Below are 21,164 nucleotides of genomic sequence, written 5' to 3'. Positions count from 1 at the left end.
TGAGGACAGCCATTAAGCCACAGGGTGAACTGTTCTCTGTTACAAGTACACTTAAAAACTAAATAAAACAAGTCATTAATGAGATTTTTGGCATTTGTGTTCCCCAGAAAGTAATTTTAATTTTAAATTTGTTCTATTATAGCAAAACTTAAACTCTATGATATCATGTATGTAACAAATGCTTTCCCTTAATAATTTAAGTTATTATGCTGTAGCAGACACCTAGAGAGAATCAAGCATGCAGTAGCCTCAATTAAATTGGATAAATATTTTAGCATTACACAGAGTAATGCCAATTATAATCAATTATATAAAGTCAATTATAAGTAAACCTGCACATTTTACCATTCTTATACACAAACTGAAGCTATTCTATTTTCTCAGGGGGGGGACATTTTCTTTGCATTAAGATATTGCAATATAATGCTATGTTATATTGTACAAAGCTAATACATGGTGTGAAAATGTTAAACAAGCAGATCAAATTCTCAGCAGCCTGCTGGGGAAGTTAAAATGCAAGCAATATTTCAAATATAATACATTGCTCTTCATTCTAGAATTTTTATGCAAGTTATTTACAAAATTTATTTAAAAAAAAAAAAAAAAAGTCACATCCAAATGGTCAGTGATTAATTTAATTCATAAAATCCTGGTGATAAGTTTTTTCATTGTTATATAAATTCTTACTAAACTAACTAAAACACTCATTGAGATCTACTATTACATAATACTGAAAAATACAACTTAAAAACTTTCATATGACAGCCAAAATTAATATACAGGGTTGTTAAAATTAAAGTATCCCTACATAGAGGGCTCTGGAGCGAGTTGTAAGGCTTGTACTGAAGAGAAATTTGGAAAACAGATATAATAACAAATGCACTCTCTGTTTATTGGGGAAAAAAAAAAAAAAAAAATTAGTTACAAAATTTATCACTGTATGGCACGGCACGTCACGTAACTTTACAATTATGCAAATGACTTACATTATTTGCATAATTGTAAGTTATTGCTATAGTGACACTATTTAGCTCTACTGTACTGTATAAAAGCAAAGCAGTCTCTTCAAAATCATACAGTAGATGTTTGCCTGCACTAAAGTAGCAATGTCAACATTGCAACTGTTGCAGGAAATGGCGCTATTGGTGAAGCTATACTATCAGAACAGCAACAATGCAGCTGCGGCTATCAGAGAATTCCAGCGTCAGAAGCACATAAGGCGTGGACCTATGACTGTTTGTGCTGTCTGCAAAATGATTGCAAAATCTGAAGTGACAGGACATCTTGGTGTTCAACCAGGTAGAGGTTGAAAAACGAGTGGACTTCTCTCATGTTGAAGATGTGGCTATGGCTGTTGTGGATTTATCAAGTCAATCTCCATGTGGTAGCGCAAGTGTGCCAGCTGTTTCTCGTGAAGTGGACATGCCGTATTCCACTGTAAGGCTAGTAATGTGTCAGGTGTTGCAGTACCATCCTTACAAGATGCACATGCTACGGCAGCTAAAGCATGGTAATGCAGATATTCGTTTCACATATGCACTTCAGTTTCTGGCGTGAATGACAGTGGATATCACTTGACCATGGAATTTTCTTTGGAGTGATGAAGCTCACTTCTGCTTAAATGGACAAGTGAATACGCACAACTGTTGCATTTGGGCAACAGAAAACCCCTGAGTTATCCAAGAGGTCCCGTTGCATTCTCAAAAAGTGACAGTGTGGTGTGGATTTACAGCCCCATTCATGATTGAGCCATATTTTTTTGAACAGGTAACACTGACTAGACCCCACACCTGTTCCATCACTGGACAGTGATATTATGAAATGTTGGCAAATTTCGCAATACCAGAGCTGCAACAACGTGGGTGCCTTCAGGATACCATATCCATGCAAGATGGTGTACCACCGTTGTGTCCAAAGATTGTTAAGGCAACACTTTACAGACGAATGAATCATCAGCCATTGTTTGCAGACATCTTGGCTTACAAAAAAGTTCATGTCCAGGAAATATCTGTTCCAATTAATCCAACACAATTTCCGTCACCAAGAATAACGCCGACAATTTATCCAAACACAACACAAAAGGGAGCACAGGCATCATTCTCCCTTATCACAGTAGTCTTGCTAAACAATTCCGTCAAGTGTTCGCAGGCACTGACATCACACTTATATTTTCCTCATACAATAAACTAGGGTCACTATTTAATACATACAAAGAAACATGTAAATACCCAATAAATGACATGAATAATATTGTATATATTTAATTAAATGTCAGCAAAATTGCAATGCCTGCTACATTGGAAGCACCACTACCAAATACAGTTCCACAAAAACTTCTAACACACGGGATTATTACCATTATAACAGCTTTAGAACAGGGCAATCCAGTACCGAGCTTACACTACACGTACATTCCCACAATCACACCCCTTTAGTTGATTCTGCCGTTACCATCACAAAATTAAAATCTAGTTACAAAATTTTTCAATACAAAGCCCTTATTACAGAATGGTGCCACCATCACACCAAACTAAATGTCATAAATGCGAAACTACCCTCCAACCTTTCCCCGGTCTGGAATCTCATGCACTTAAGACTCCCGCATGTCACAAAGAGCATCAAGGGAACATAGAAGTCTTTAAAACACGCGTTCTCTTCTCACTTTAGTATTGTCAACTGATGATGTTAAAAAACGAAAGTCAGTCGTTTATGACTTTTGGCTTCACCAGTTTCATATTTTAAAGTTTAATTAATTCTTCAATGACAACCAAGGACGAAGTTGTGCACTTCTACTTCCTTGAGCATATTTTAATTCCGTTTTTAATTTTTAATTCCGTATCCTTACTAATTAACTTATTTTTTTAACTATAAATTATTCAAAACCTCTTAAACCTCAAAATTATTCATCCATCCTACTTCATGTAACAACAGCAGATTATCTAAGGTGAGTACCGTTTATTAAGTTTTGCTATTTGAAATTGAGAAAGAAATTTCACTTACTGAATATGCATAGCAGTTAAAATTTCATAGAAAAATGACTGTAAGTCTACCACATTCTGATAGACAGGCAGGCAAAGTAACACCAGAGGGGGGATCACATAATTTGATTTAAAAAAATAATAATAAATAAGGATTAAAATTTAGAGCAGTAACATTTGCTTCAATATTCTCTCACCTCTTGAATAGAAAATTGAAGTTTTTTTCTAATGCTTAAAAAGGGGGAGGGGGAACATTCAATTCAGAAAGTTTAAATGTTTATCTCTAAATAGAAACCAATTTTATCATTATTTAAACTTCTTTCATTTAAAATAATATTTCATGTATTATATGAAACTTGATTTATAAAACAGGTTTTATAGCATAAAATTAATTTTCAATACAAAAAGAGATTCTTCCACATTTTTTAAAAACCATCCCATTCTGAAACTCATTTATGTCCCACATGCAATGGCTGGCCAGCTAACTTATTATTAAGAATTAATACATAAGAATATCATTCCATATACTAAGTTATTGACAAGTAACATCTAATAGTGATGAGAAATTTTTCTGGGATTTAAACAGAATACAACTGTTTAACACCAATAAAAAAAAAAAATCTAAAAGGAAATAATAATAATAACAAAAAAAAATTGAAATATTACTTTACCTTTCATTAATAATAATTTTAGTAGCTTCTTTAGTTACGTCATTTGTCTTTCCTAATTTCTTCACAGGCACAGAATACTGCTCTGCTAACATACGCAATTCATTACTTGGTTCCAGAAATAGAGAAATATCTGTAGTTCCTAATGACTGAAGCCAAGTGATTGCTTTTGGAGACAGTTTAACTGATGAGCCAAAAGGCTGAACTGCATGCTCAATTAAGTACTCTTCACATAAAAGCAGTCTTCCTAATTATTAACAAAATTTTATCAAAGAAACAGAAAAATCAAAAAAATTATCTTGAAAAAACTCATGCTATTAGTTTTTTTTTTACAATAATATTTAAATTATAATTAATGCAATCTAATTCAATATTCATTGAAAAATATAATCAAAAGATGGCAAAAAAGGTTTTCTTTAATAACAGTTCATATGACTACACTAAATGAAATAAAAAGAGCTTTTTCTTTGTTGCTTCACCTTATTAATAAAATTTTTATGACATAATTCATGACCTAAGTTCAGATAGCAGCATAAATGTATCCACAAGATTATCAACTAGTTAGTCTTAAAATAAAAATGATACCAAAGGAGGTCATACAAGATGTAAAACTATTTTTCAAATACTGTACTGTATTTTAAAATGTCTACAGTTTTGCTTCTTGTATTGCAATCTGTTTATGAAATGAGTAAGTGTTTGTTGATCTTTGGGATTTATTTATTTATTACAGAAGAAAAATTTCCTCTTCTGTAATAAAAATAAATATAAAAATAAATAAATCCCAAACATCAAAACATTACAGAAGAGGAAATTTTTCTTCTGTGGAAAATAATGTATTCAGTATCAATCAATGAGTAAAGCTATTCAGATATTGTCTTGTTCTGTTCTTTTTTAAAAATATACTTTAAAGTACAATATTAAATAAATTAATAGAAACTAACTAAATAAATTTAATAAATGGGATATTTCCTTGCATTAAAGTTAATCTGTTAATTTTGTTAATCCAAAGCCTGGATGAAATTTCTGAATGATATAACACTGAAATAACTAACTGAAGCCCCTCTCTGTATAGGCATATAAAAGAATTAGTACAAGAGTTAGTATACTACTTGCATCTTGTTGTAAGCTGAAAAATCAAAAGTAATGGGAAATTCCACATCTTCACTTTAACTAACTATAGTTCCAAACAATGGAAGGCACTTTTAAGTATTTTTTCAAGTCATCTAAAGGCTATGAGCAAAACCTTCTCCAAATGAGTGACAAGTGGAAAAACCATTAAAGCCTAGTAGCTTCCAAGAATTAATCTTGGAAGCTACTAGGCTTTTCATATCAACAAAAAAATATTGTTCAAGATTTAGGTCCAAATGGATGTTAGATGAACTAATTAGACATGTGACAGAGAAGAAAAATGCATGGGATACATATAAATTAACATGTGACACAAAAACCTATGATTGATATAAGCTGGTCTGTAACCAAGTTACAAAGCAGGTTAGGCAGGTGAAGGCAGATTACGAGAAATCTTTGGCAAAGTATGCAAAGAAAAACAGCAAAGAGTTCTTTACTTATGTAAACTCTAGAAGGAAGGGCACGAATCAGATTGGTCCACTTGATATCGATGGTTCAACTTTTGATAATCCTGATCAGGTAGCTAACAAACTAAATGAATATTTTGCATCGACATTCACACGAGGAGTTATTCAGGGAGGGGAATGCCATAGGTGTATTCAACTCTGGCAGTAAGCTAGTTGTTGTTGTTATTTGGTTTTTAGGAGCATTAGCAACTAAGGCCATATTTCTCCGGGAATATGCGGTGATCATTCCCTGACCTTTCCGCATCCTCCGTATTTGGTGGTGACGGGCTCGAACCCCGGTCTAATGCAGTAAGCTAGATAATCTTGTAATAACTGAGAGTAAAGTGGAGGAGAAATTGTTGAAGATAAACACAAGAAAGGCACCTGGGTTGGATGGAATCTATCCAGTTATATTAAAGGAGGTGGCGGCAAAGGAAGTAAGCAAACCCTTAGCCATAATTATGAGAGGCTCCCTGGATTCACGGGAGGTACCCATGGACTGGAGATGTGCAAATGTGACCCCAATCCACAAAGGAGGATCAAAGGGAGACACAGGTAATTACAGACCTGTTAGTTTAACTTCTGTTCCAGGGAAATTAATGGAGGCACTGGTTAAAGAAGCATTGCAGGATCATCTAGACAAGACTTCAGTTATAGCTTGGACACAGCATTGGTTTGTTAAGGGGAAGTCTTGTCTGACTAATTTGATTGGATACCATAATGTAACATCTTGCATTATGTGCCTTTGCTAATGCTAACTGTCACAGAGAATAGCAATTTTAATTTCTTCAACTGTTTCACTGAAAATAATACAAAGGAACTGGATGCAAAGAATAACTTTGATATCATATATTTGGATCTTAGAAAAGCCTTTGATACTGTTGCACATGGAAGACTGCTGCACAAATTGGAGCAGTGTAGCATTGGAGGCAAATTGCTGCTATGGATAAAGGGATGGTTGAGTGGGAGAAGACAGAGAGTGGTAATCAATGGACACTGATCTTCGTGGACTAATGTTATTAGTGGAATCCCTCAGGGTTCAGTGTTGGGTCCATTGTTGTTTTCTGTATTTATAAATGATATTGATGATGGTATTTCAGGCTTAATGTCCAAATTTGCAGATGATATGAAGGTTGTTGTTAATGACACTAATGACAGTACACAGCTGCAACAGGATCAAGAAAAGTTGAGCAGATGGGCTGAGAGGTGGCAAATGAAGTTTAACATTGACAAATGTAAAGTACTACATATGTGAAGCAGTAATCCCAGAGTAAAGTATCAACTCTGTGGTACCACACTGACTGTGGTTTTTTTTTTTTTTTTTGGTAGTTGTTGGCACATCGGCTTCTGAGGCAATGATGCACCTCCCAAGGTTTTTGCAGTACTTTTATCCAAGCCCGAGGTGGGATTTGAACCCGCGACCTTTGGGTTGCCAGGCAGGCACTTTACCCACCCGGCTAGCCTGGTCGGTACTGACTGACAGTGGTAGAGAATGAAAAGGACCTGGGGGTAATTGTGCAGGCAGATATGAAGTTTTCTGAGCAGTGCAGATGGTCTGCAAGAGTAGCTCATGATGTCTTGTCAATGATATACAGGAATTTTTCTAGCAGGGATAAGGAGGTGATTAACCCCTTTGTATAAAACAATGGTCAGGCCACACCTTGAGTACTGTATACAGGTCTGGAGGCCTCATTTTAAGAAGGATGTAGAGCTATTGGAACGAGTACAGAGAAGGGCAACAAGATTAGTGAATGGAACAAAGGGTTGCACTTACGAAGAAAGGCTTAAGTTTTGCAAATTACAGTGTCTGGAGACTAGGCACCTGCGAGGTGATCTGATTGAGGTGTATAAAGTCTTGAATGGTTCGAGCATGCTCAATGCAGATGGGATTCTTCCTCTTGCTCAGCACTTGATCTCCTTCAAAGCAGTCTCCTTATGAAGTTTAGTCAAAGGATTAATTTTATTGCTGCATTAAACAGAATTCATTTACAGTCCTAGAAACATCAAAATATAATAAAAGTCTGATAATCCAGCACAATGGGACTGCTACAGTCCTGGATTATCGATATTCTAGATTACTGGACATTTTCAGTGTCTGTATGCTATTTATTTTATATTTTTTCTAGCCACTGTTTTATGTAATAAGAACAAACTGTATGGCAAAAAGACAAAATGAACAATGAAACAACCTCCAGTTGCATCAATTGTACTTTTTTGCTCTTTAATGCCATATATTCTGGTCAAAACAATTAGAGAATCTCAGCATGCATAACTGATATTTATATAAATGTGATGACATACATGCCTCATGATACAGTTTGTATGTCAAAAATGTTCAAAGCAATTGCAGAGTAAATGGTAATTGTGACTTTATTATAGAGAAGAAAAGTACTATAAGCTTGTAAGAACAGCTTTTTTCATCACTGAGGATGACACAACTTTGGTATGGTGTGTGTGTGGTCCCCAGCAACCAAAAGATATTGTTTCACAGAATCAGTTACCACTCATGTGTAAGTACTGCTTCCAGCCAGTTAAGTGTCACTGGAAAGTGTGGATGGGCACAGTATGCACTCAACTACACTGTACAGGCAACACTTAATTGGCTAGAAAAAGTAATTACACAAGACTTCTCTATACATACAACTCTGATGTGTTCCTGATGAATGTGCAGCATTCATCAGAATATTCTCAAATACGATGTTATCTGGGAAGACCAACAGATGATTTATTTTGAGCCATCAGTGAAGACAATCAGAAAGTAAGAAAATTCAGTTCAGTGGGCAGCACAGAGTTATAAGTAGATAGAAGGTGGAGTGCTGACCTTTCCCCAATTTTTATTACAGAAGTTGCATCTAGGGCATCCCAGATGTGTTCAGTGAGATTCAGGTTAAGAGTTATGTTTAGCTTTTTTTCTGGCACATCAACAGCAAAGGCTATAACATGCCAGGACTTTGTAAAAGCAATAAAAACAAGGTATTCAGTGACATGTGGAGATCGGTCACCTTGTCAAAAGAATATACTAAATATAAAATCAAAAAAGTGTTAAAAGTATAATACTAAATACATGTGAATAGGCATAGTGATTTTTAAAAAGATAAAAACTGTGATATCTGGTCTGACTTAACCCTGTACAATCAGTCAGATAAAATCTGACTGATTTTACAGGGTTCAGTCAGATAACCAAAAGTGGTAAAAGATGAATGACATTCAATTAAAATGTGTTAACACGTCATAGCTCTTGCACATGGGGAGGGAGGTCATCAGCCCTCAGCAGAGGTGAGCAAGAACAACTTCCCTTCTAAGACTACTGTGCAGACTAGACTGACACATTTTAATCACAGGCTTGATATGATATAAATTTGCAATGTGGCCTGTGCTATGATTGCTGTCACTGAGCATGTAGTCTAGTATGTACTACCTACCAGTAGTCTGTATAGGGGACTAACAGGCTGTGACTGTTTTAGGACTGTGCACATCTGGCAGAATCTGGGAGCATGTAGTCTAGTATGTACTACCTACCTGTAGTCTGTATAGGGGACTAACAGGCTGTGACTGTTTTAGGGCTGTGCACATCCGGCAGCATCTCCAGGTCAACCCAAATCCCAATGTGGTTTGGGATCCAGCAGAAATGGATATCATATGTAGATTCATACAGGGAATATAACTTCTGTTGAATCCTGGACAGGACTGGATGAGGATTACATCTCATCCGTGACAGAGCCTGTAAAGCACTTAGAGTCTGTACAGACTAAGTGCTTTACAGGCTCTATACGAGCTGCTGCTTATATGCTGCTGTTTATATGCTGCATTCATCGGGAATCTTCTCAGATACAATATTATCTAGGAAGACCAACAGATGACTAAGTCAACAGTGAAGACAAGTAGAAAGTCAGAGAACTCAGTTCAACAGGCAGCTCAGAGTTGTAAGAAGACAGAAAGTGGAGTGCTAACCTTGTGATGCATGTGATGCTTTCTTGCATCACATGCCACTACTACTACTTTCCCCAATTTTTAGTAGAGAAGTTGCATGATGGTATTTGAGGATGGGCAGAAGTTTTTGCTCTGGTGACTTGGCAACCATGTACCTTAATGTTCTTGGAGACAAATACAAAAGGGATGGTTGGCAGTCTTATGGCTGTTATAGAGGTTTCCCCAATGTGGCTCAAAAATGAATGTCCATGTGGGGTGGTCTGACAGGGATTTTAGTTTAAAGGTGTACTGTAATGACAAACATACAGACTCTGAATAGAAGATATTCAGAATGCTCCAGCAATACAGAGGGCCTGATGGTGGACTGTATTGAGCCATCACAGCATACCATTTATAGTCAAAGCATACACCTGGGATCTGTAATCTGGTTTGGAATACACTAGTGCACAACAGAATTGAAGTAAGGTGCAATGAGCTTTGCCCCAGTTGTTAGATGATAAAGCCCATAATATGTTCAGACTCTGTGCATTTTGTCTGAAGTTGACATTTGTGTTGGAAAAATGTCAACTTTTTATTGAATATAAGTCCCAGATTTTGTTTCAGGTGCTATTGGAATGGTGTTTTGCCTGAGCTTTAGTTCCAGTTCAGGGTGAAGGTTCTATTTAAAACAAAAGTAGACACAAACTGTACCTCTGGAATGAAAACCTGGAACCATTAGCCACTGCCCAAGAGTGGAAATGATGGAACTTGGAATAATCAGTTTGACGGGAAGTTCTTAATAAAAATGGCAATGTGCCCCCTAAGTTATAACTATCTTTTAAAATTCTAAATCTTCAAGCTGTGTCATATGCTTTTTCCATATCACAGAAAAATTATACCAGGTGCTGCACTTCAGGAATACATCACAAATAGATGGTTCCAATCAGATTAAATGGTAGAGTACTAAAGTGTTCCTTTGGAAACCACACTGTATCCTGGAAAGGTCTTGCTTCCAGATATCGTAAAAGATTATCATAAAAGCAACCATTCTTTTCAGAATTTTGCCCAAGCAGCTGATCACACCTATAGTATAGTAGTTGTTTGGGTTTTATGGATCCTTTCCTGGCTCAGTAAAGGCAAGCATGATTGCCTTATGCCAAGAGTCTGGAAACTGCTCTTCAAGATATATTCTCTTGTAAAGAAAGAGCAGCAAATCCACAGCTTTGGTGAAAGATGCTTAATCATTTCATAATCGATGTCAGCACTAGAGGCACTAATACAGGAGTGACACCTGACTGTTTGTTTGGAGAGTTTTTAAGAGATCAATGAATAACATGCATGAGGAGTGAATGACTCACTTTGTCGAATAATCATATCAATTTGCATCCCAATGGAATGATTCCCTGCAACTTTTGCAGCATATATAAGCATATTGCTATTTGCTGGCTTCACTTGTTTCCTGAGAAGATACGTTCAGTTTTGCCTTGAGTTTCTCCATCCCCCCCACTTCTTTCCACCTCTAGAATGCGTTTTGACTCCAAATCCTGTATGCATCAACTGCCATGTATACATTTCCATGGCAGTTGATGCATACTGGTTTTGGAGCCAGACATCCTATGATTTTGCAGTTCTTTCACCACACAGAATGCAAGGGCAATATGACTGGCCATTTGCCAAAGTCCTTTCCCCCCTTGTTTCTTGCATGTAAAGTACCTTAGAGGATTTGGCATATATGGCTTTACTAGTCTGTATGCGCTCATGTCTTTCCTTTCTGGTGTAGGTAGTGTTTGACTGGACACTTTAATGAAGTTAGTTCTGCATTGTGTATGAATATCTTTTAAATATCTGGAACTCAGCAAGACTACCATTTAAATTATATCCAGTAGTAACATACAAACAGCACTCACATTGTGTTCTCTAAAACAAATAGTTAATATGAAGTGAACAATATAATAAATAAATTCCAGTTCTTAGTGAAGCTTCCTGCATGCCTATTATGTTAAGAGTAATAAGTATTTCTTTAAATTTTTTTTTGAGCATGCAAAAGTTAACTTTACTGCTCTCATATGGCAGCTTATTTGGAGTTCCATTAGTCAACATAGGTGTGAAACATTAAGTTGCTAAAGAGTATAATCAAAAGAACTGAAAATACATATTTTGTCCTCTTTAAATATATACTTTTAGTGGATCACCTGGTAAGCATACATAACCAAAAAATATGCAAAGTTCCAAGATAGTAATTTAGAAATTTTCCATCACCTAAGTATAATTTAATCTCTATTACTAATAACTAAAGATAAATCTTATTAACAGACGAAACTTCTCAAAAAACATCTCACCTCACATACTATTTAAGTAAAAACAGTTCTCTTTAGTTCTTTTATTGGTATGAAAAACGAATATTTCATTATTGACTACAAACTAGATTTTCCTAATGCTTAAAGTTTGTATTCTATAGGGACCACTACTGTTCTCTATTGCTTTTAAATGAACAGGATTCTTCATGTGCACATGTAGGAAGATCATAAATTTAAAGATTTTACATTCATTCATATAAACATAAAACTATCATTAGTAGATCCAAATTCCTAGTATTTTATGAGCAATTTCGCAAAACAAGAAGAATGTAACAAATTTAGCATCTCTCCTTCCATATAAGATAGAGAAATAATGAAGTCCTTCAACTTTATTACATGGTAACGTATTAAAATACAGTCTCTCTGGCCTTTTTTTTTTTTTTTGAATGCTGTTTAAACTTTTTTAAAATATCATTCCAGCTTGAAAATAGAAAAACCTTCGTAAGCATGTATAAGTGGCAGTTAAACATTCAAAATCCATATAGCTGTATACAGGAATACCTCACATAGCGCGGTTAATTCGTGCCAAAAAAATACCACGCTATGCGAAACCGTTCTGATCGAGGTATTATTAGTATGTATTTTAATGCAATGTGTTCTGACAATTTGATTATATGGGTCGAGTTGCAAAAATATAATAAGTGTTTGTTTACTATAAATTAATGCACACAAAGTTCTTGCAAAAAAAGAAATTAAAATGATAAAAATGAAAAATACTAGTAAGTACAGTACAAAAGATTTTTTATTGCAGTACGTAAATACCAAAAGAATATAAGTGAAGTATGTACTGTATTTTTATTTTGAAAAAGTTTGCACAGTTCTTTTCTTCTTTTTATCTGCATACATCTCTTTATAACATCGAATGTCATTTTGCAACACCTGCCTTACTTTCATACCTCGTTCATTGTTTGGATCTAGAAGAACTCTCAGTGCCATTAGATTTCTTCTTTCCACTCATATTTGCATATAAAGGTGTAACATTTAAAAAAAAAAATCTTTAATAAAAATACACAGTGAAAAATATTTGTACAACTTACGCACTGTGAACGACCTCACCGCTCGGAATCTAGACTGTTTACTAATGTATGAATGCTAGCAGAGTCCGTATATAACGGGAGTTGGGACAACAGTCAGCGTGGCCTTGAATTCATAATGCATTGGCCTATGTGCTGCCATTATAATACATACATATCAAATGTATTGGTATGTAACACAGTTAAATTTTTTTTCAATTTGTAAACCGCACTATAGCAAAACATGCGCTGTTCGAAACATTGCTATGCGAGGTTTTTTTTTTTTTTTTGATTTGGTAGTTGTTGGCGCATCGGCTTCTGTGGCCATATTGCACCTCCCAAGGTTTTTGCAGTATTTTGATCCAAGCCCGAGGCGGGAATCGAACCTGCGACCTTTGGGTTGCCGGGTAGGTACTTTACCCACTCCGCTAGCCCGGTCGGCACTATGCGAGGTATTCCTGTATTACAGAAGATTAAATTTATCTTGATATAGTACATGCTTCACATTCGTGACTGCAGCATTACCAACAGGTCTGGTGGCAAAAGAATGAAGTATTTATAATGTTAAACATGCACTTTCTGTTTTACAACAATGTGACTGAATAAAGTGTGACTTCATTCAGCCACATTGTTGTGAAACAACTGTAATGAAAATTAGACTGAGTTGCTATACAAATTGGTAATAATACTTGACACCTATTTTATCTATAATTAGAAAAAAAAATGGAAGACATGTAACTCGTTACAATGGACAACACAGGTACCTAGATGTGATGGAATTAGGAGATGTTGACGAGTTGAAAACGTGGTTGACGTTTCTGGTGGGTACTATATTCTCATCTCAATGCAGAAATATTGTTTTAACAGCTGTCACACTCTATGGCTTTAGTTCAGAAACAAATTTCTTCTTTGGAATTTGCTTTATCCTTTCCAATTCAAGTAAGTCTTCATTTGATAGAGCTTAATGTGCATTTAACAAATCTATCACACATCAATAAATTATTTCTAATTCATGTAGAGTGGTGATCTACCTTCACACTTAAGTACCATATTAGCATTAGTAGAGGCATACGATGCAAGAAAGCAAGTTTATGCAGCATCAGCCAAAAAAAAAAAAAAAAAAACCCTCTCATTTCACCCCTCCATTCATTCCAAATGCCTGTCCAGCCTTAAATTTATTTAGGCTATCAACTTCCACAACAAAAGATGGAAGTCTGTTCCACCTAAAGGTAAATTTCTGCACATCTGTTCTACAACTGTCTTTCCTCAATTTGAAACTGTGTCCCCTCGGATTCTTAATCTAAGCAAGAGGAAGAATTCCATCAGCATTCAGCTTGCTCAACCCATTCAAGGGCTTATACACCTCAATCAGATCACCTCACAGGTGCCTACTCTCCAGGTGCTGCAATTTGCAGAACTTAAGCCTTTCTTGGTAAGAGCACTCCTTTGTTCCCCTCACCAATCTTGTTGTCTTACTTTGTACTCGTTCTCTCATTCGGTTTATCAGCTACCTGAGCATGACCATCAACAGTCAACCTATCTATGTTAAGTGGTCCAATCTGATTCATCCCTTTCATTCTAGAGTTTACATAAGTAAAGAACTCTGCTGTTTTTCTCTGCATCCTTTGCCAAAGATTTCTTGTAATCTGCCTTCGTCTGCCTAACCTCCTTTGTGACTTGATTACAGACTAGTTTATATCTGTCATAGGCTTCTGTCACCTGATAATTTATATGCATCCCATACATTTTTCTTCTCTCCCACGAGCCTCATTAATTCATCTGACATCCATTTAGGCCTGAACCTTGAACAGTATTTCTTAGTTGGAATGAAAAGCCTAGTAGCCTCCAAGATTAAGTCCCTGAAGACTTCCCATTTAGAATTCAACATTGATAACATTATCAGTTGATCCCACTGTACAGAACTTAAAAACTGTCTGAGACTCCCCCTGTAGTCAAATTTACGAAAGCAAAAGCCCTTCCCTTTAGCCTTGATGGTAGTTACATCTTTAAGTAATTCCCATATCAGTACATTGTGATCACTGTCACCTAGTGGTTCCTTTATCTGCAAATTCTTAATGCATGAATAATCATTGCTGATAATCAGATCAAGAGTATTACTCCCTCTGGTTGCCTCTCGAACATGCTGCTGTAGAAAACAGTCATCCAATAAATCTGCAGATCTCTTACTCCTAATGTCATTAGTTCCAATGTGTACAACAATATCACCTTTTGTGCCCTTAACAGATGATATCTGCTCTACAATGTCATAAACATTTGCTCCTAGCAGACATACCCTGGTCCTGTTCCATCTATCCTTCTTGCATAGTATATCCCCGTCTCCATGACAATAGAGTCACCAACAAGAACTAGTTCCTTTGGGACCAGCGCATTCTGCCTTGGAGATTGCCTCTGTGTTGCTTGATGCTTAGGAGTGAGCTCTGCCATTGAGCTGGGCAGCTGAGAGCTTGATGGGCTGATCATATTAATTTCTTCGAGGGCATTTACCCAACACCTCAAGCTCTCATAGACGACCATTAGAATGCTAAGTTGGCACCTAATTTCTTGACACTCTAGACATCTAGCACACACAGAGGCATCCTCCTTGGCTAGATCATGTCTAGATATATCACCCCTTGGCTAGATATATCAAAACAATAATACTTACCCAACTTTGTTAAAGCCCATATTTTCTGAAAGTTGAGCAATGCCCATTATCACAGCTATTTGTTCTTAAAAGCTTTGGAAATCATACACACCTCCAGCCATATTTTCCATCGCACTAAATTCAGTGTTGAAAATTTGATTTCATCCCAAGTTTCTCCAATATTCTTGTGAATTCAGCATTGGATTATTCAAAATGCGATTTATTTCGAAGTTGCTACCATTTCCTAACCAACAAATATAGGGTTTTATATACATTTTAGTACGGATTATTCAAGATATGTCTACAACAAAATTCAGTCAGAATTGGGTCCAAAACTTGTGAATAGTTTGTATAATTAAAAAAGGTTGCCAAAAACCTACAAATAAAAACCATTATAATGAAAATTTGCTAGCGTCTTGCAAAATTTAGTATCATTATACAGTACCTTTAAATTTTATATTCCATTCACTTCCCTAAGAATTCATGTATCTGTAATTTGCATTACTGACACAAGTGAAATCCAATTTGTTCCCACTGCACAGGGGATAATATCTGTAAATGGCATTAACTGACATGTGAAATCCAACTTGTTCCTAGGGGATGGGAGTGGGTGAAGCAGATTGTCAACAATTTGAAATGAGCAATTTCCCAACCTAAGTACTATGCATCTTCAAGTGCCTAAATGTATGCACTCAATTTGAAGAGTGATAATAAATGGATGGGAACTTTTTCATTGGAGGATTTAAATAAAAAAAAAATTAACATTTCTACTTCAGGAATTCACTACAAAGCAAGTCCTACACACACACACACACACACACACACACACACACACACACACACACACACACACACACACACACACACACACAATTAGGCCGGCTTTCACTAGCTTCCATCCTCCGATAACCTCCATCTTATTTTCCGATGTGATAGATGTGCCCTTTTCACGCTTTCATTTGCAATAGGATTTATCGAACTTCTTTTGCCAGACATGGCGTCTCTTTATTCTATTACTGTAAATTAAAAACTTCATAACATGCTTGGCAAAAACTGCACACAGCTATCACTATTATTAATTATTACTTAATTTATTAATAGCACAATTAATAAATAATGTTAGCATAATAAATTTCCAGCATGTGTAAATGGCATAAACAACAACCAACAAGGTTTCACTGCATGGACCTTTACCACCCACATCGAGTGGCTACTTTGAGGGTGGGAAGCTTTCTCATGTCTGCGATAATCACTGATTGTGTTAGATTGTCCTTGATCATGTGAACGGTGCATGATACGTAATACAGTATGATGCTGATAAATTTTGTCCAACAATTTTAAACTTTCAATTTATAAAAAAATTGAAAAAATAAAATAAAATAAAAATGTCTTTGTGGTTAGTCACCGACGCTATTGTGAATCAGCACAAATCGGACTGGCACAAAACGAGGGCTACCTGTATTCAGCTATTTGTAGCACAATCACAAACCACAAAAAATAAACACAATGCCACCAACACCAAAATACATAACAAACTACAATTGTATATATTCCATTATTCCCCCCCACCTTCAGTGTTACATGAGTACAAAACTTTTTGGGTGATGATTTTGAAGTCCACTATATGCTCTGATGATTCATGTTCTAGTAATATTAAGATATTACTGAAATTTTTGGTTAGAAAATAAAAATCCCATAAAAAATTAATACCATTCATTTAAAAAATAAATTTAGAACTCTAGAACTACATTTTATACTCACCAAGAGCCTTCCACCAATTTTCAGTTTTTGACCTTTGCAAAGAGGAAAAAATAAAAAAAAATAGTCTTGTTTAAGTAACTTATAACATAAGAGCTTTCAACAATCAAAATTTAGAGAAAACTTCACTCAAAGCATGTATCTCAAACTGTGGTCACAGAACCCCTGGGGATTTGTAGAGATAATACTCCAGAAGAAACATGCAAAATGCACAATTTCTTGTCTGAAATGGAAAACTGACATTGTAGAAAATTTTTTATTAAACTCAGAGATTTGCAAAAACTTTAAAAGTGAAAAGGGATCCTCAGATCACTAAAGTTTGAGAGCCACTGATTTAGAGTATTATGGTGCATGTTGCGAACTTTAATATATACAGGGTGTCTCAAAAATATTGGTACAAACGTTTAGGGGAGGTAGGTAACATCTAAAGGAATGTGAATCGCATAGGAACCCATAACCGGAAATGTCAATGGAAAGTAGTAGCAGAGGCACAAGAAGCAGAAATGACACAAGACAGTAATTAGTGGTAAACATTTATTTGACATAATATTAACAATGGAGTACGAGATGGATGCATGCGTGACACCGACGCAGCATGGACTGGTGGACACGGTCGAACACACTTGGAGTTTCTTTGACAGTAGCAGCAGCGCAGACGAGTCTCGCCACGAGATCCATTTCCATCTCCACAGGCGATTCATACACGATAGATTTGAGGGCCCCCATAGAAAGAAATCAAGGCTCGATAAATCAGGTGAGCGTGGGGGCCAGGCAATGGGTCCACCACGGCCAATCCATTAATGCCCAAAACGCCTATTCAAATGGTCACGAACTCACCTTCCATAATGGGCAGGCACCCCGTCATGTTGAAACCAAATGTTGCGTCTCACATTTTCTGGAACATCGTCAAGTAACCCTAGTAGAACTTGTTCAAGAAAGATCCGATATTTAGCGGAGTTCATGCGGGATGGTAACAAGTATGGGGCAACTAAGCAGTCACCGACCATACCCGCACACACATTTATTGCGAAGCGATGTTGTGCCACATGGGGGCGCACACCGTGTGGGTTGTCGTGTGCCCACACACATAAGCATTGTGCTGATTGAATAAGCCTTCCCGAGTTAAATAAGCCTCATCCGTTAACAAAACATAGGCTGGAAAATTCAAGTCTTTATTCAAGATAAAGTTCTATAAAATTCAAGATAAATTTTATAGAAATTATGATGCAAATAACACAAATCTAATCTAGTCAAACTGTTTAAGTAAAAATATGTGAATTTTGTTAGAATAGTTGCACTAATTAAGATGCCACTAATTCAGAGCTCACAGCTGTCATAGGAAACACAATGAATTATTATAATATGCAAATTTAATACAGAAAATGAAATTTTGCAATACACTATGAGCACAAAGTGCTTTCAAATGGAATTTGATGTAAAGTATTAATTCATGGGAAAATCTGCACGATGCAAATACACGACCAAAAGTGAGGAGGCAGTCATACTAGAAGTTCTTTCTTTTCACATTGCAATATTACTACCATAAATGGGGCTAGTGCAACAAAATATATTAGTAGATTTATTTAGAGCTTAATTTAGAGCTCACAGCTGCTATTTTGCATTAGTATCAGCAAAATTATGCAAGAAAACTAAGTGGTCTCAACCATTAGGAAAAAAATTTTTGAACTGCAATAACATTAATATAATTTCAATTCAATAACATTAATATAATTTCTAATAGATGGCACCAACAAATTTTGAAACTCTGAACTATCATTGCAGATGATCCATAAATACATAATGGTACACATTCTACACAAATATACCTACATTCTTGTGACATTTCCAATGACTGAAATGCTTCAGTTATCTAAAACAGTAATTAAGAATTGTGAATGTGTTATTACATTTTTATCACTTAAAACAGACATGTTTAAGTGTATTCATGTCTTAGCAGCACTTCTATCTTAGTGTCATTTTTTTTATTAGTTTAATCATTTTGTATATTAACACATCTATTTAATCACATATGATTAAATAACATCATTAATGTACTGTTAAAGATCCCAGTTTAGATTACCTTAATAAAAGCACGTTTCTAATCTTGTCTATCATTGAATCTGCAACTGAATAAAATTTTCATTTGGTGAAACTGGATCATATAAGCTTCATGCAAACGATGGAGAGTCAAATTATTTACTTTGCCATAGATGACATCACATTGATGCTGTTTCAGTTAATGTGTTTCTGGTAAGAGTGCCCCATTTAAAAATTCTGGAATTCATGGCTTAGTCAATAAACCAGTTTCCTGGAGTGAAACAAACTACAAGGATACTGCATTATACCTTCCTAGTTTAGCGTGCCAGTTTTAATTTATAGCATTCAGAAAAATAAGTCCCGATGCAGCTCTCACAGATTATTACCACAAATGTCTGCCATAGGAGAAAATGTCATATGAATGGAATAGAAAGTGCTAGCAAAGATCATCATCACATCTAATATAGAAATGAAGGTGGAGATGGTGATACTCAAATACTTCTTCCTTAATGTTTACCTAACCTGTTTACAAAAAGCCCGTGTAAATAGGTCTGAGGACAATTGGATTTGAAAAGAAGTATTTGAGTATCACCATCTCCACCTTCATTTCTAATGCCCAATGGCCTTGATTACAGTGTAGTGAAGATGATTGGATTTGTAAAACAGTATATGACCTGTGTCAGCAAGCTATTTGTAAACTTGAGTGTGAAGATGGGGGGTGATTTTTGGCGAGATAAACATCAAAGACGGAAAGAGAACTGTTGGCTTCTACGTACAGCTCTAAACAGGTGTTTGGGCAAGGGCTGCTAATATGCTTGTGGAATGTCATGAAACACCAAATTCTCAGCATAACAATTATAGAAGAAAATGGATCATTTACATATCTGCATTGGTTCTTCAGCTTGAAGTGAGCCTATGAAAGTCTTAGGATGCTGACTCAGCAATAAAAACTTCAACAAGTAGATCAACTAGGATGTGGCTTCTAAAACTGCAGTAAAACCTCTATAATTTGGACTAATGGGGAAAGGGATAGTCAAAAATAGTTAGTATCAATTACAGAATTGTGTAAATATTTTCAAGTTGAAGTTTATTTTATAAGCAAATTTATACCCAACATATGTTCATTTAGATGGTATTACACAAATATGTCAAAAAAAAGAGAATAGAGTTAAAATCAAATAGAACAAGAATAACATAAGTTTTTAAACAAACTTTAATGTGTTAATCACTAATAATAATTCATATTATAGTTACTCATTAATTTTCTTCATGGATTAGAAAAAATGCAACTCATTATGACCCAGATCCCTTTTCAGCACAATATTAAGAAAATGTCAAGTAAATATATTTTTATTTCCTTTTATTACACAACACTTGTTTATTACTGCTGAATGCGAAGAAGGGTGCATCCAATATAAATGTGATCAATTTTTAAAATGTCACACAGCATATTAGGGAACTTACAAGAATGCAAAACTAATTTCTTTGTATACTGATTACTGACTTAGGTTCAGATCACTCTTATTTCATGACAAATCATTGGTGAAAATATCAGATGTAGATGGTCTCTCACATCAAACTGTATTTTCTTTTTTTGAAGAAATATAAAATTTCCCAAAGGCCATTTTTTCATTAAATATTGTATTGTCATTTCATTACTCTTAGAACATGAAAATATCTTGAATTTCTAATTAGCAAATTTAATAAGCATACTGAAGCATCTTCTGTCTCTGCACAACTTTTCTTTCTTTACTTTTCAGTTAGCCTACAGATTTCCTCCCCTTGAAATGCTGTTGCTACTTCTTCTGTCACCATCTTATATCCAGCTTCATCACCTCCTAGCATGCTCCTTACATCTCCCATATTAATATCCTTTATCCTAGTTTTGTGCTCTTCATCACCAACACCATCTAAACCACTATGAATATTGTGATCAGTTAACAACTTTTTTTCCATGTGCTTACTAATGTACTCTGCTTTAGTTCATTACAAAAACCACTCCTTAATTTGTCACTTTTGATACAAACATTTACAGCTGAGCAAGATTCCCTGAAATTTACTTATCACTAAACCGAAATGCAGTGGAAGAAATAAAAGTTTCCATCCACATTCACCTTTTCAGTGGTTTTAATTCTTTTACAAAGTGATTGTGAAATCATCCTGGAAAACATATGGAACTGTATCATTATATTCTCATTTAATGAAAACTCTGTGTAAATAAAATAT

At 35.5% G+C, this 21,164-nt stretch overlaps 1 protein-coding gene across 1 annotated transcript in view; it reads right to left on the bottom strand.

Annotated features, from left to right (window-relative positions):
- Positions 1-21,164, bottom strand: part of LOC150079408 (bifunctional 3'-5' exonuclease/ATP-dependent helicase WRN-like) — a 307,463-nt gene that overhangs the window by 65,768 nt on the left and 220,531 nt on the right. Inside the window, exons 19-20 of the mRNA XM_090384034.1 lie at positions 16,905-16,936; positions 3,650-3,893 (exon numbers count right to left, since the gene is read on the bottom strand). Of these exons, the coding sequence (XP_090240160.1) occupies positions 3,650-3,893; positions 16,905-16,936 (276 nt within the window). The remainder of the gene's footprint in view (positions 1-3,649; positions 3,894-16,904; positions 16,937-21,164) is intronic.

This window comes from Mastigoproctus giganteus, chromosome 10, assembly GCF_048544385.1.
Source record: "Mastigoproctus giganteus isolate SK-2022 chromosome 10, ASM4854438v1, whole genome shotgun sequence".
Lineage (NCBI taxonomy): Eukaryota > Metazoa > Arthropoda > Arachnida > Uropygi > Thelyphonidae > Mastigoproctus > Mastigoproctus giganteus.
Note: the sequence above shows the minus strand (reverse complement) of the source record. Positions and strands in the feature narration are given on the sequence as shown.